The sequence below is a fragment of the Tasmannia lanceolata genome, unplaced genomic scaffold (genome assembly GCF_043159265.1).
Source record: "Tasmannia lanceolata isolate RefF3 unplaced genomic scaffold, GAP_Taslan_0.1 ptg000003l, whole genome shotgun sequence".
Classification (NCBI taxonomy): domain Eukaryota; kingdom Viridiplantae; phylum Streptophyta; class Magnoliopsida; order Canellales; family Winteraceae; genus Tasmannia; species Tasmannia lanceolata.
The window spans coordinates 23,923,510-23,939,345 of record NW_027518680.1 but is presented as its reverse complement, the minus strand read 5'-3'; the positions used below and the strand labels follow the sequence as shown (position 1 = coordinate 23,939,345).

At 38.9% G+C, this 15,836-nt stretch overlaps 3 protein-coding genes across 4 annotated transcripts in view; 2 read left to right on the top strand and 1 right to left on the bottom strand.

Annotated features, from left to right (window-relative positions):
- LOC143853994 (pentatricopeptide repeat-containing protein At3g16010-like) overlaps positions 1–5,282 on the top strand; it is a 30,104-nt gene extending 24,822 nt beyond the window's left edge. For both annotated transcript variants that reach the window (XM_077363693.1, XM_077363699.1), the window contains 2 exons: positions 1,987–3,836; positions 5,145–5,282. In XM_077363693.1, the coding sequence (XP_077219808.1) occupies positions 1,987–3,827 (1,841 nt within the window). In that variant the 3' untranslated portion in view covers positions 3,828–3,836; positions 5,145–5,282. The remainder of the gene's footprint in view (positions 1–1,986; positions 3,837–5,144) is intronic.
- LOC143868057 (uncharacterized) lies at positions 5,194–5,598 on the top strand. The gene has a single exon (XM_077376159.1). The coding sequence runs from the start codon at positions 5,194–5,196 to the stop codon at positions 5,596–5,598; it is 405 nt and encodes a 134-aa protein (XP_077232274.1).
- A 2,918-nt stretch (positions 5,599–8,516) lies between these two features.
- LOC143853987 (adaptin family protein) overlaps positions 8,517–15,836 on the bottom strand; it is a 44,419-nt gene continuing 37,099 nt past the window's right edge. The window contains exon 11 of the mRNA XM_077363682.1: positions 8,517–9,024. Coding sequence (XP_077219797.1) covers positions 8,731–9,024 — 294 coding nt within the window. The 3' untranslated portion in view covers positions 8,517–8,730. The remainder of the gene's footprint in view (positions 9,025–15,836) is intronic.

Genomic DNA, 15,836 nt, shown 5'->3' with positions numbered 1-15,836 from the left:
GGCAAGCATATTGGTCGCCTGTAAGTTTGCTTATTCGTCAAATATTTTTTTGTTCGTCAAGTATTTTAGTAACTATTTCAAGCAAAAGCATAGAAACGATGGTTTAAGTGGTAGGGCTCGACTTCATAGAAGTTATCTACAAAGACGGCCTCATCAATTACATTTATCAACAATTCGTATGGGGAGATGATCCAAAAAGGAAATTTCTACATCAAAATGGGTATCTCTTTCGCGGTGCTAAGTTGTGCGTACTGATTGCTCAATTTGAGTTGAGATCATTTGTGAACTTCATGGTGAAGGTTTCAGAGGATGTTTTAGTCATGATAAAACTTCGACACTAATGATAAAACTCCGACACTAATTGAGGAAAAAAATATTATTGGTCACATATGCGAAGAGTCGTTGCACGCTATGTAGATCAGTGTATTGTCTATCAAGCTTCTAAAGGCCACTCCCAAAATACCGCCTTTATACCCCTCTCTGACCCATACGATCCATGGAATATCTAAGTATGGACTTTGTGTTGGGTTCATGGTTTTAAATTTCCACCGTTTCCATACCCACCAAAGTCGAAACCGAAACAACCGAAATGCATAAACCAAAATTGTAAGTGTAATAGCGGTATACATTATCACTTTGTATTGTGTATTTATATTTATATGAATTGCATGAGGAATGTGGTGCATGTATTATGTATAAATATATGTACGAATTACATGTAAAATTTGATATGTACGAAATTACGAGAGATGTGTGATAGTGCATGTCAGTTGGTGTTCAATGTTTTTGAAATGATCGCGGATTGTTGTTTTGCTTATGTGATGATTTCTTAGTGTATATTTATACTTATTCTAGCATTTCCTGAAGTTTTATCTTTAAATTCTATCATTTGTATGTGTTTTTATGATTTTATAGATTTTTTACCAAAATTTCCAACCAAAACCGAAACGTTTCCTTGCGCGGCGACCAAAACCGAAATCAAAATTTAAAACCTTGGTTGGGTTTGGATAGAACTCAACAAGCAGTGGATTCTTTCTTCCTTTCTCTTTTCTCTCTCTCTCTCTCTTTGTTTTTTTTTGAATGGTAAGCAGTGGATTCTATATGTGATTTTTTTTTCTTCAAAAAATGGTAAATTTCTTGTCGAGTCGGAAGGACGGATGCTTCGCATGTTCAAATGTTTTTCAATGAACTTGTCATCTTACTCGTGCTTCCAAACACTGTCACATCAGGCAACGATGTGAAGTTTATGATTCAATTTTGGAGGAATTTGTGGAAGAGTATGGGAACTAAGCTACAATATTCTAATGCCCACCATCCTCAGGCTGACGGTCAAACAGAGCTAACGAACCAAAGCTTGGAATCTACTGTAAAGCATAGTCGAAGACCTAAAGTCTCGGTGAGACTTAGTCATATGAGAAGAGTTTGCTTATAATGCTATAGTAAATTGAGCTGCGGCCAAGTTAGCATTTGAGATTGTTCATGGTGGAAGTCTAGATCAGGTCTAGATTTGGTCCCTTTACCATTTCATGCCAGAAATAGCGAGGATGCTCAAGCATTTGTTGAGTATATCCATGACAGCCAAACTCAGGCGAGACAAGATTTTTTAAACTTTTGAAGACTAAGGCCCTGTTCGTTTGAGATTATGACAACCGATGGTAAGCCTCCAAACCGATTATTGGACCCAAATTACATTAATTTTGAGTCCAATAACCGGTTTGAGGGCTCACCATCGGTTATCATAATCTCAAACGACAGGGCCTGAATGAAATCTGATCGTTTGAGACTTGAAGGAAATAACAATGTCTAGGTTCACTTTTTCCTGTTGTTAATCGTTACATTGCTATGTAGTATGTAGCTGTTTGAGAAAACTGTAATTGTCGATCTCGTAAAAATTCAGACTAAGAATCTGATCTGCATTCTATTTTCTTCTAATTTGAGTTCTTGATGAATTACAATTACATGTTCCAATTGTGTGAAATTGTGCAGAAAAAGACATTGTCCAGATGTTCCATGTACCAAATCTCAAAGAAAGCCTCTCAAAGTTGCCCACGAACACCAAGCTATTGAGAAATGATCGCTCGGTTCGCACATTGGATGGAAGGTTCATGAGAATTTTGAAAATATTTAAGTGGGGCCCAGATGCAGAGAAGGCCTTGGAAGTGCTAATGCTGAAGGTGGATCATCAACTGGTTCGTGAAGTCATGAAGGTCAACGTTGAAATTGGCGTGAAAATCCAATTCTTCAGATGGGCTGGAAAGAGAAAGAATTTCGAGCATGATTCAACCACTTACATGGCTCTAATCCATTGTTTGGAGGAAGCCGGACTGGTTGGTGAGATGTGGAAAACAATCCAAGACATGGTTCGGAGTGCTTGTGTCATCAACTCTTCGGAATTATCCGAGATAGTTATCTTTCTTGGAAAGGCAAAGATGGTTAACAAGGCATGCTCAATTTTCTACCAGATAAAGGCTCGAAAGTGCAAGCCATCTGTGAACGCTTACAACTCTATGATAGTTATGTTAATGCAAGAGGGTCACCATGAAAAGGTCCACGAGCTTTACAACGAGATGTGCAATGAAGGAAACTGCTTTCCGGACACCATAACTTACAATGCACTTATCACCACATTTGGCAAACTTGGCCGTGAAGACTCAGCCGTGAGACTGTTTGAGGAGATGCAGGAAAATGGATTGCAACCCACAGAGAAGATTTATACCACTTTGATGAGTATTTTTTTCAAGTCAGGAAAGGTCGAGAAGGCACTGAGTTTGTTACATGAGATGAAAGTTAAGTGTTGCGCTCCGAGCGTTTTTACTTACACCGAGTTGATAAAAGGTCTTGGTAAAGCCGGAAGAGTTGAGGAGGCTTACGGAGTCTTTCTTGATATGCAACACAAGGGTTGCAAGCCAGATGTTGTGCTTATGAACAATTTAATCAATGTTTTAGGGAAGGCGGGTCGGTTAAGTGATGTCATTAAGTTGTTCGAGGAAATGGCCTTGCTACAATGCATGCCAAATGTGGTGACATATAATAGTGTGATCAAAGCTCTTTTCGAATCAAAATCTCACGCATCCGAAGCCGCGTCCTTATTTGAGAAAATGAAGGAAAAAGGGATTATTCCAAGTGCTTATACTTACTCGATTCTGATTGATGGTTTTTGTAAGACCAATCGAGTCGAGAAAGCGTTGCTTTTGCTTGAGGAGATGGATGAGAAGGGTTTCCCTCCTTGCCCAGCTGCCTATTGCAGTCTAATTAATGCTCTTGGAAAAGCAAAACGATATGAAGCCGCGAATGAATTATTCCATGAATTAAAAGAGAATTGTGGGTCTTCAAGTTCCCGGGTGTATGCCGTCATGATCAAACACTTTGGAAAATGTGGGCGTCTTGGTGATGCCCTAGATCTTTTTGATGAAATGAAGAAACTTGGGTGCCGTCCGGATTTATATGCTTACAATGCACTGATGTCGGGGATGGTAAGAGTTAGCATGATTGATGAAGCTCAGTCCTTGCTCCGAACTATGCAAGAACAGGGTTGTGATCCAGATATAAATTCTCATAATATCATATTGAATGGATTGGCAAGGACAGGTGGCCCAAAATGGGCAATGGATATGTTATCGAAAATGAAGAAATCTAAGATTAAACCAGATGCTGTCTCTTACAACACAGTTCTTGGTGCTCTCAGCCGTGATGGTATGCTTGAGGAGGCTGCGAAGCTGATGAAAGAGATGAAATTGAATGGATTTGAATATGATCTCATTACCTACTCATCAATACTTGAGGCTGTAGGAAAAATTGATGAAGAGTGCACACAATCAGTACTTTAAGGAAACCCGGTATGTTCCTAATGGTACTTCAATTGTATGCTTTTCTCTTGTTAATATTAGGGTTACTTTACCTTGTCAGTTTGAATTTATTTTTTATTTTGATTATTTGCTATGGAATAAGGACAGCAACAATTAAAAGAAATTGACATGCCAGACATGGCTGTTGGGGTACACATTCTCTCACCTATGCTGGAACCCGAGTAGTGTTGAAAATTGGTCAAATAGTTGATAGAGTTTAGGAGTTTAAAAAGCTTATGCCTTAATCTGATGAAATTGGAAGACATCAAAGATATTTTTAAGAATGATTTGCTATGCTTATTTAAAGACTACTTTGAATTCCATTAGTGGTTGTAGATGGAACTCTTGCTCTTGTCTCTGTTAATTACTTGTACTTGTTTTAGTTATATGTCGTTAATGCTTTGCTTTACCTTTTCACGTATATCAGTTTTTTTTGCGTTTCAAGAGGAGGTGATATTTATTGATTGACTTTATATAAGCAAATTGCTCTATGTTTAATTTAATTTGTGGCTACTTGACATGCTATTGACTTCTTAAATATTTGTACAAGAAATTTATGTAGACTTCAACCAGTTTAAATTTGCAAACTCTTTTTTTTTTTTTTTTGAAATGAACTTTGCAGACTGTTCTAGGCGTTGTTGTACATTGTAGGGCAGAATGTCCTTTCTAGATTATCATTTCAAGGCTGTTCATTTGATAATATACCTCTTCGAACTTGGAGTGAATTCTTTCTTAAATTAATGAGCTGGCTTTTTCTATGAAATCGATTTTTAAGAGTAAAAACACTTGGGTTCTCATAAAGATCAGTGTCTTTTTAATAGAACTTTGAAATTAATCTTCTATCAAAGAACAAGTGATAAGTTTGTAAGAGCTTGCCTACTCGCTAGTCGCTTCCCATGTCCTACTTTCTCTTGCACACATGCCCAACGTTTCCTGGATGCTGTAGCATCAATTAGTGAATGATCGAGCTTGTATATGTTTCACGAGTTTTTCATCTGTTTCTTTTGACATGAAATGGGCATAGAACAAATTTTACTCAAAATTCACCTTAAAATATTTATTCATCATATCTTTCTTCAAAGTGTTCATTGTTTCCTTTATATTGCTTACCTTATCTTTGAATACCAGTGTTTAAAATTAGTTGATGATCTCGACTTGGTTTAGCTGTGCTCCAAGTTGGAATTATCTGGTTTTTCATTTTCTCAGTAGCATTTAACTAGAAGATATATTTCCAAATGAATTACAAATTTTCGAACATAGACCCGTCTCTCTTTATTGAATCTTTTCAATTATCTTCAGATTGTTTCAGTACATTCAAGGCGCCAACCTGAACTCTTCTCGGATTGCAATGACCGCTCCTGTCGTGACAAGCATTGTCCCGGGGGAAGGTCCCCTACACTCCTCGGCCTACTTTATTCGTCTGTACCTTCCCTTGAAATTCCAAGCGGTGCCGCCCCTTCCTCTCCCTGAGCTAAAATTGCATCCAGACAAATGGGGAACTCATTGCGTTGCCGTCAGGAAGTTTTCCGGGTTTGCTAGGGACAGCAACATTGTGAAGGAAGCGGAGAGACTTGCTGACAGCTTGAGCAGAACTCCATGGGCAAACTCGACTGCTTTTGACGGTAAGTACGCTTACTCGATTGCTCAGTATAACTCTCCTTTCCGCTTAATCGGGCGTGTGAATGAAGTATGGGTGGATATCAATGGATCTGAAACTGAGAATTGCCAATCTAGTGGTGTGGAAGTACTCTAAAGAATGCAGATTCATAGTTCTGATCAAGTTGCAGGAACCTTTCGACTCTGGGTGCCACTTCAGCTCTGGCATATTTGGTTTTTAGATGCTTAAATTACTTATTTTTCTACCTGCTACTGATCTCAAGCTTGCTCCTTGTTGCTCTTGGCTATCAAAGTTCAGATCCTTAGATGGCTGTGTCATGTCTGTATATTATTACATACAAAACGGTGAATGTATCATTGCTTGTGTAAATGTGCTAAACTATATGTTTTAGTAAGTGGGGATCACCTAGCTGTTCAAACACACAAGTTTTTCTCGTTTAAAATGTTAAGCTGTGATGGGGTGGCAACCTCTTGGGGCTGTTCTCCAAGGGGATAGAAATCATTGGATAATCTGTTCCTTGGATTGGGCATCCTGGGTGGATAATTTAATCTTGAGTGTGTTGGAAACGTGTTTTCATTAGGGTAGCCTATATTGAACAACCATAGTCGTTTAGGAGGTGTTAGATGGTTTTCCTAAATGTGTTTAGGGCTAGCTAAATTAACTCTCAATGAAGTCCTGGATTAGTAAGAATCTGCAAGGGGAAACAACCCTAATCCCTAAATATTTATATTAAGTGGTTGCTTAATGCTCCATGGGAGTAACACACATCAAGGAAAACAAGAGCTATTCGAGTTCTTCTTTGGTTGATCCCTTATCTACCGAGGAAAAGCCGGTGATTCTGTTGATCTAAGCATGAGGACTTAGATAGAGAGGAAGACCACTTAGTGTTTAATACTCCGTGCTCGTTGGGAACGTCTTCGTTGCTTTGATCCAATGCATTATCTGTAGACTTATCTCATCTTCACAGCCAGGATTTTGTTTTATCGTCACAGCCAGAGATAACTACTTAATTTTTGCCTAAAGTTCGATTAATATTCAACAGCTGGTATAGAATCCTCTTGCAAGCATTGGACAAATAATACGGTTTTTTTTTTTTTTTAGGGAAATGTTATCAGCACTGCTGTATTTTGATGAGAGCACTCCTCACTTTATTAAAAGTACGGTATGGCCCGCACCACAGGATGATCCAAACTGTCCATTAGATGGGCCACAGCCTAAATAGCTTGTGCCTCAAAAATTATTTCCATAGGTTGATCCTAACCCTCCAATCTATAGATGGTTAGCATTAACCCTCTAATGTTCAGATCGGAGGGTTAGGATCAACCTATGGACCTGATTTTTGAGGCACAACCTATTTAGGCTGTGGCCCATCTAATGGACAGTTTGGATCATCTGATACATTTCGGATTTGAGTTGTGTTGAAGGTATGGTAAATACAATGCACTTAAAAAGTTCAAGAAAACAAAAATGTGAGAAAGCAAAGTGGTGTTGTTGGGTTTTCTAAATGTGTAGTGGGCTCGTACGGAGGTCTTCAGCGTGTAGACGGATTTCAGCCACCCATGGTGGGTCATGATGCTTTCAGCATTGGGCAAAGATGGACGGTCGATCAGGCTGATGGTTGGTGGTTGTGGGCCCCACCCTAAAGAGCTAGGGACTTTTGGGCGGTTTTGAGATGCTGGCCATCGGTTTTCCAGCGTGCGGCCTAGATCACGTCCTCATGTGGCACGCCACCTCTTTTTCTTTCTACAGTTTTGTGTAGTGACTTGCAAAGTTGCAACTATGGAAGGATAATTTTGGAGAACTTTTGGGGTAGTTTGTAACATAAATTTATAGACTTTGCTTTTTAACGAATAAGTTTGGACTGTTTGGGGCCCAACAATCAATTCTACGGCCTAGAGTCAATTTTTTGGAACTAAAATCGATTTTCTCGAACTAGAATTAATTCTCTAGGACCTGATAGAACTTGAATCCAGATTCCTAGAACTAGAATTGATTCATTGGAACATAATGGAATCTACGTAAATAAAACATTGATTATTTGGACACAATGTGCAAAATTGAAGTCATACGCTGTGTTTGGATTGCTGGAATCAGGAATCAGTATTGACATCACATTCCAATCCTATTCTAATTCCCCCCAGTCAACTTTTAACGCTTTTTGACATCAAATCACGTTAACAGGAGGGGGGGTATCCATCCTTACGGAGGGTGAAAAAAATCATCTCCCTACATAAAAATACAAATTAAAACCCCCACATACTCTTGATGTTACTTGGTGCAACTCGGGTCGGGTTGTATCGGATTGATGCCAACCCTAACCCAACCCGAGATAGCATTCCCTCAACCCTAACCCAACCCATCTACCCAAAATCGGGTCGGGTTGCTTATGGTTCACCTTGCGCAAAACAGAAAAATACAATAACCCAAAGAAAATTAAGATAAAATTACATGACGGAGGCCAGATTCGGGTCGGGCTGCCAGGGCCTCAACGCTTACCCAAACCGACTTACCCAAACCCAACTCGAGGAAATGCCAACCCAACCCGAGCCAAAATCAGGTTGAACCCGCCGGGTTCGGGTTGAACCCAAGTTGCACCCCTAGATGTTACGAAGGCTTAAGGGCATATATACTAACACGTGCCACATTTACTGAATTATAGTACTTGATAACGGGCATATATAGTAACACGTGCCACATTTACTGACTTATAATATTTGATATAACGAATGAAGAGAGGGATCACGAAAAACAGGTCCTGATATTGGCACCACCATATTTGATAGCAACAATACTCACTACTACTCTGTTCTACACCTTTTAAATTAGCTTTTTACGGCCATTACAATTCTCAATATGGTATCAACAACCAATCAGAAAAGTTAAAAACAAAGTGAGCAGTGACAATATCAAAATATGGTAGTGCGGATATCAGTCCTCCGAAAGTCATGGATTTGAGAGAAGGGGAAAAAATACTTTTGGAGATTTTTTTTATTTCCTGTTTTCCAGCCACAACTCCCTTTAGATGACTGGTTTTTTGTGACATGAGAAAGGGCTACAATGAAAACATTTGCTTTTATTTTCTTCCTCACATCTAAATGGTTTTTTCCATAGATACAAATAAATTACTGTATTTTCTCCTCGGAGAGTTGAGGATTCAACCAAGAGAACAAGTAAATTACATCAAGCAATATGAGGGGAAGGGAACAAAAAAAGAAAGATTACCTAATCTCTGACCTGATCCCAAAAGAAAATTGTGCCATATATGGATTATGATGTACCAAATCCAGATAACGCTGACATGAACAAAGCTGCAAAAGCATTGGCGGCATTCCCATCGTCGGCTTTGACCTTCATCTGCGCCTTTGCTGATGATGTGTTGATAAGACACTCCACCAGAAAGAACGAAGCTGATTCATCTGCCTTCTGTGCAAAGAAGAAAAACTTGAAGTTTGGAACTTGACCCCCAGAGGCAATACATTGGATGGAGTGCCCTTGCATGTGTCGAAGGAGGACTTGAGGTGAAGTCAAAGCAGCAGTTCCGCGAGGGCTTAGAGAGCTATCCTGCAAAGTGAAACACGTGCATATCGATTAGTAGGAGTCGAGAGATATTACCACTGTAGGAATAACAAAATCAAAAGTCAAGGAAGCAATAAAAGAAAAAGAAAGCAAGTGAAACATTTGAGTTCAATAATTGGTTTTGGACTCACAATCGGTTGGCATAATCTTAAACGAACAGGGCCTAAGCAGCAGGATCATTATTGACTAATGGCCACATGGGGAAGAGTAAATTAGGCTTGATGATGAAGGAATCCAATTCATGTTGCACCCCGGGAATTAGGTATTGGCTTAAAATCTGCAACTCAACTGAGAACTTCGTCAAATACTAACCTAGCTTTTCCAGTTTTACGGTTGGACCTCTAGGTGAATTGGATATGGTTTTGTTCCTCAACCTTGAGGTTGTAGGGTACAAAACCAGCTTACCTCCCCCCCCCCCCCCCCCTCAACACACCCACCCGCTACCACCACCAAAAAAAAAAAAATGCTAAACCGCTTTTTTGAAGAAAATTATGTAGTCTAACTTTTCACGCTTCCCTAGTAGTTCATCCAGATTTTTTGGGTTTAACAGAAGCAAGTCACCCCATTGAACAACCAGGTCTTGACAAAATTGAGTTGAGTAGACGAGTTTTCCAAACATATGATCAAGCGTTCAGACATTACGTTAAGAGATAGGATAAATGTGCCAATATAATCACTTTGAAATTAGTTTAAGGAGGAACATACTTGCACATTTCTTTTTTAATTATTTTTTATTATTTTACACTACACTATTACAAGGTCGTTAATTGGCAGAAAGAAGTCAGTGAAATGGTTGTTTCTCTTGAATCCCTCCGATGGGATGGAAAAAATACCACATGAAGCAGGTATGATGGGGACCATCTCCTTGCGCCCATATTCTAATTTTTATGCGTCTTTTAGGTGTTTTCAAGTCCTTTAAGTTACATGAGAGGCATCACGGTCTTTTTCCATCAAAATCACTAATGCTCTCTGAACTATGAGTGTTTTAAACAGGGCTCAAGTATATATTACGAAAATTTTAAGTAATTAAGTCCAATTAAGTCATTAGAGGGTTTTTTAGTCCAAAATAATATGTTTTTGTTTAGGGTTTTAGAACTCTCTAGTTCTCTTTATTTTCATATATACACACACACACACACACACACACACACATACAGAGAGAGAGAGAGAGAGAGAAGTGTTCCTGTGCAGTTGCACAGAGAGCTTCCCTGCGCTTAAGTGGCTTAAAAAGCCACCGATTGGTTCGTATAGTGGGTCTACCTCTGCGGGGTCCACAAAAAGTGACCAATCGGTGGCTTTTTAAGCCACTTAAGCGCAGAGAGCTCCTTGCGCAGCTGCGCAGGAACACTTTTCTCATATAAACGCCCTTCAGGTGTTCAGTAAAATTCCCGATAGAGCCTAGGATCACATCAGGTTGATATCCGAACCTAGGTTCGAATGGCTACTTGGGATAGCATGTATATGACTTGAAGAACCCAACTCATGGATCCGAGGATTAGAGACGTACCAAGATTTTATGGATTTACTGAACAAGAATGTATTGATTGGATAGAAACAATGTGGTCGTATTTATGGTAACAAAACCCAAGTGATGACCAAATGATTTCCATTCCCAGGACAACTCTGGTCGAGTGTGCCTTGGAGTGGTGGCTATCACTGAAGCAGAAACGACGCGTAAAGGGAAAATTGCCTATCACTTATTGGCGTGACATGAGGGACCTATTTTTGAAAAAGTTAGCTCTGAAGACTTTCCAAGAATGAAAAATATTGCGAGCTAGAATGATTTAAGACGAAAAAGTTAAGGCACAAGCAGTGAAGCATTCCGTGTGTTTGATGATCTAAAAAACTTGGCGAATGTCCGGGCTAAGCAAGTGTACAAGAGACAACTCACTTTAGCCATTCAGTTCTAGGCTTGTGTGCGAGATTGATAGCGCAAGAAGTGCTCGACATCAAGCAACGGACTAGAGCTGCACTCATCATCCAAAGTCAATTCTGACAATATGTAGCTCGCTCATATTATTTAAGGATTTAAAAAGCAACAATCATCCTTCAGAGTTGGTCCGTCAAAAGTTAGCCCGTGAACACTATCTCATGGTTAAAAGGGCATCAACCATCATCCAACAGACATCGAAGGGGAAAGTCGTTCAACATAATCAACTAGAACTTCATATCACTCCAACAAAGTTATTGACCGTAGTATTTGGATCCCTCCCAGACTTATTTAATCGAGTCTGCAAGAGCGAGCATATACAAATCTAAGGAAGTGGAAGAATCTCAATTTTTCTGCCTAAGTTGCCACGGTACAAGTACATCGAGGGCGCACTTTGGTATCACATTACTTCAAAGTTCAAACCGACAACAAAACTAGAAAAAACTTCTTATGCGTTGGAAATACCTAGTCCGCTGAAAAGGCAAACTATTTTCAGATTGTACGAGGATCAAAGTCGACAAACTCCCATCAGTCATTCCAATAATTATATTCGACGGAGTCGAATCTTTTCAATAGAGGGAGTATGATGGGGACTATCCTTGGGCCCATATTCTAATTTTTATGTCTTTTAAGCATAGTTGTAAATTCCGTTTCGGTCGCCATTTCGTTTTGGCCACCGAAACGAAATTTCGGTGGGATTTCGGTCATTTCGGTGCATTTCGGTCGAAACTTTTCGTTCACACAAAAAATATATTAAAAAATATGAGAAAAATTCAAAAAAATAAAAAATCAATAGAAAAAGATGAAAAACTAATAAATAGTCCAAAATATGTGTCAGGGTGCGGGTACGACACGACACGGGTACGTGGGTACGTGATTAAGTTCCATATTTCATAACATGAGGTATCAATACATCATTCATTAGAAAAAAAAAGTCTGTTACCAATGTGTTGACCAGTGCCTGACAAGATGAATAATTTTTAGAGACCAAATAATGAGATTTTTTTTACCGGACTTTTGGGATTTAATAATGTTTGGACAAAATAGATTTTATGAATTTTTAAAATTTGAAAAATACCCCACCGTTTGGAAGTTAAGAAAGTTAAAATTTTGACCCGACCATTTTTCTTTGAATTTTGTACTAGAACTGGAGAGTTGACTTTTTTTCCTTTTAGATTTGGGTGTTGAAACTATTTTTAATAAATCCAAAAGGGGGGTATTCCGTTATTTACATGTAAATCTTAAGTAAATGGAATCTAGTCAAACTAGCCCTTATGCACGATTCCGGCCGGAATGGAGAATTTCGTCCATTCCGAACGAAATTCCGGATTTCGGAAAATTTCGTCCGGAATGGCCGGAATGGAACGAAATTTCCACCGGAACGAAATTTTTGGAATTTCGTTCCGGAATTGTAACGAAACCGGTTCGTTTCGTCCATTCCGGACGAAACGAAACGGAATTTACAACTATGCTTTTAAGTGTTTTTAAGTCCTTTAAGTTATAAAAGGGGCATCACAGTCTTTTCCTATCAAAATCACTTATGTTCTTTGAGTTATGAGTGTTTTAAACAGGGCCCACATATGTATTACAAAAATTTTAAGTCATCAGAGGGTATTTTAGTCCAAAGTAATAGGTTTTTGTTTAGGGTTTTGGAGCTTTCTAGTCGTCTTTATTTTCAGGTCCCACGTTTGTATTACGAAAATTTTAAGTCATCAAGTCATTAGAGGGTATTTTAATCCAAAGTAATAGGTTTTTGTTTAAGGTTTTGGAACTTTCTAGTCCTCTTTATTTTTCTTATATATACAGAACGCCATGAGCTTTTCTTCAAGTTTATGTAATGTAATGAAAAAGATTTGAAGTCTCTCTCTCTCTCTCTCTCTCTCTCTCTCTCTCTCTCTAGTTTTCTATCCCTCAACCTATCTTTCTCTCTCTTTATTTTCTCCTTCTCTTTTCTCCCATCACTTTTCTCACCCTACTCGGTTGGGTTCATAAACCGCTCCCCCTTCGTTGGGATCATAAACCATTTCCCTTTCTACCGATATCTCCATATTTATCTTTTTCTTGATTCCCTATTCCCTATTTCCTTCATCTCTCTTCCTCTTGGCTCATTCATTCTCAGCCCCCAAGTGTTCGATAAAAGTCCACTTTGAGTTAGGGTGCAACTTGGGTCGGGTTACACCCGAACCCGTCGGGTTCAACCCAATCTTTGGCTGGGTTGGGTTAAGATTTTCCCAAGTCGGGTTGGGTTAGGGTTGGGAAAAGGCTAACCCAAGTTATGTTCTAGTCGGGTTAGGGTTGAGTCCTTTGTAACCCGACAACCCAACTCTAAAAACCCAAAAAACACGCGATCCAGCTTTTCATTTACTGCTGCACGGCCTGCGCCTTATTTCCAGAATTAGAAAACACAATACGCAAGAGAAAAATCTTACTAGCTGTCACGTGAATTAAATAACATAAATTCCAAGAACCGCACCCTTTATTTCTAACATTAAATAATATAAAATCCAAGAGAAAATTTAAAAAACGAGCTCCTTTTTCCACTTTAAAGTTGTCCTGTCCAGCTGTCTCAATTGTCTATGACATTTACTAGCCTTGAAAAAAAAAGCAAAACCAAAATCAAACAAAACAGCCCGCCTCTTTTTTTCCACCATTACCACTTCAAAAACCGCCCAGCTCTAAACCCGTCCGAGGAAGAAGAAGAGGAGAAGACGAAAAAGAAACAAAGAAAAAGGGATAGCGGAGTACTATTTTTCATCTTTTTCTTAGGAGTTTTTCAGTTTCTTCCTCTTCCTCTTCTTCTTCTTCTTCTTCTTCTTCTTCTTCTTCTTCTTTTCTCTTACTCTTATTGTTTTCGCTTTTTTCTTCTTCTCACTAACTGTTGAGGACGCTCTTCGCTTTTCTGCGAAGAACAGTATGTCTACATACTTTACTTTGGTCATGTTTCCTTATTCCCTTCTCCCTTTTTTTGTTTTTTTAAAGGTAGCAGTTTTTTTGTATTTTTGTCTTCTTAGTTTTGTTGGTTTTCACTGAAAGTTGGCAGGACTTGAATTTTTTTCTTCCCTGTGACTTTAATGTCTTGGGAAAAAACCATCGCCTCCAATGAATTATATTTATTAAAATCCAAGCCATTTTGAAAATAGATTAGAGGAAACTTGGGAAATCAGGTCGGGTTCGGGTTGGGTTGGGTTAGCCCCCATCAGGTTGAGCGTAGGGTCGGGTCGGGTCGGGTCGGGTCAGGGTTGGAAGATTTGAGTTTCAGGCTGGGTTCGGGTTGGCCTCAACCCGACCCGAGTTGCACCCCTACTTTGAGTCCCCCGTAATTAAATGCCTCAGGTAAGTTCATCTAACGCCCTTCAGGTGTTCGGTAAAATTCCTGATAGAGCCTAGGATCACATCAAGGTCAAACCTTAATGTCCCTAACCCCACCGGGTCTAATGACTCCCTTGAATTTTTTTTAGTAAGAGGCCCGAGTTGCACCCCTACTTTGAGTCCCCCGTAATTAAATGCCTTAGGTAAGTTCATATAACGCCCTTCAGGTGTTGGGTAAAATTCCTGATAGAGCCTAGCATCACATCAAGGTCAAACCTTAATGTCCCTAACCCCACCGGGTCTAATGACTCCCTTGAATTTTTTTTAGTAAGAGGCCCGAGATTGCATCACTTCAAAGATCTCTCTGTTTAAATATTTTTCTAAAGGCAACAGTTTATTACTTAACCATACAACAGGAGCAACTCATGCCACACCTTAATACATCTATCTCCTCTTTTCCTTGAGAACCAACCGAATCATTCGCGTCCCTTAAAATATGAAAGAAATAGACATCGAATGGAGGAAAATATCTCACAGATATCATTCGATATAATACCTAATCTACAAAGTCCATAACTCCTCATTCGCGTCCCTTAAAATATGAAAGAAATAGACATCGAATGGAGGAAAATATCTCACAGATATCATTCGATATATTACCTAATCTACAAAGTCCATAACTCCTAAGGCCCACGCACAACGACGAGACCACAACCCAACTGTTTACACCTTCTCTAGCTAAGTAATAAGCCACCCAATTGTGTCTCAATATAAATGAGATGCAAGGATTTAAATGTTGGATCCGGTGTCAGTTTCGGCCACCATAGAAACAGAGCTGAAATTTCAGCCAAAATTGTGTAAAAAAAGGGCAATATTTCGGTTTTCATAAAATTTTCACCGAAAATGCCAGCTTCTTCACCAAATCCTATCTGTTCGGATGACATACACTCCTTTATCCATTTTATCCATTCCTCACCAAATCCTATCTTTTGTTGGATGAGATCAACAAATTCCTATTCTACAAGGTCATATGCTTTCTCTCCATATCTATTTTAGAAACTATTCCCTATAATCCTTCCCTCTCTAGAATCAAGACATTTGCAATAAGTATAGCGTTGAGAATTTGTTTATGCTTAACAAATGCTCCTTGCATTCGGGAAATTACATCCTTCATGCCTTCTTTAGTTTTTTTTTTTTATCGGTTCTTTTTTTTGTTCTTGCTAAGACCTTAGGAAAAATCTTATAAGCACTATGAATCAAGCTAATAGGATGAAAATCCTTTAACTCAATTGTTCTTTCTTTTTAATATGCAATTCCAGAAAAGCCATCACATCTTCTTTAAATACTTCCCCATATCTTTGATGAAATGCAATTGGAAATCCGTCCACTGGTCATTTGTCTTTTTTCACGCTAAAGATCAGTTGAACTTCTTTTTTTTGAATGGTAATCTGTTGAACTGAGATCTAGTGTTTGGAAATAGAAAACATACATTGTTAGATTATCTGATTATCTACTTAAAAAAAGAACCTAATCCAATTATATGTTAATAAGCTTCAAG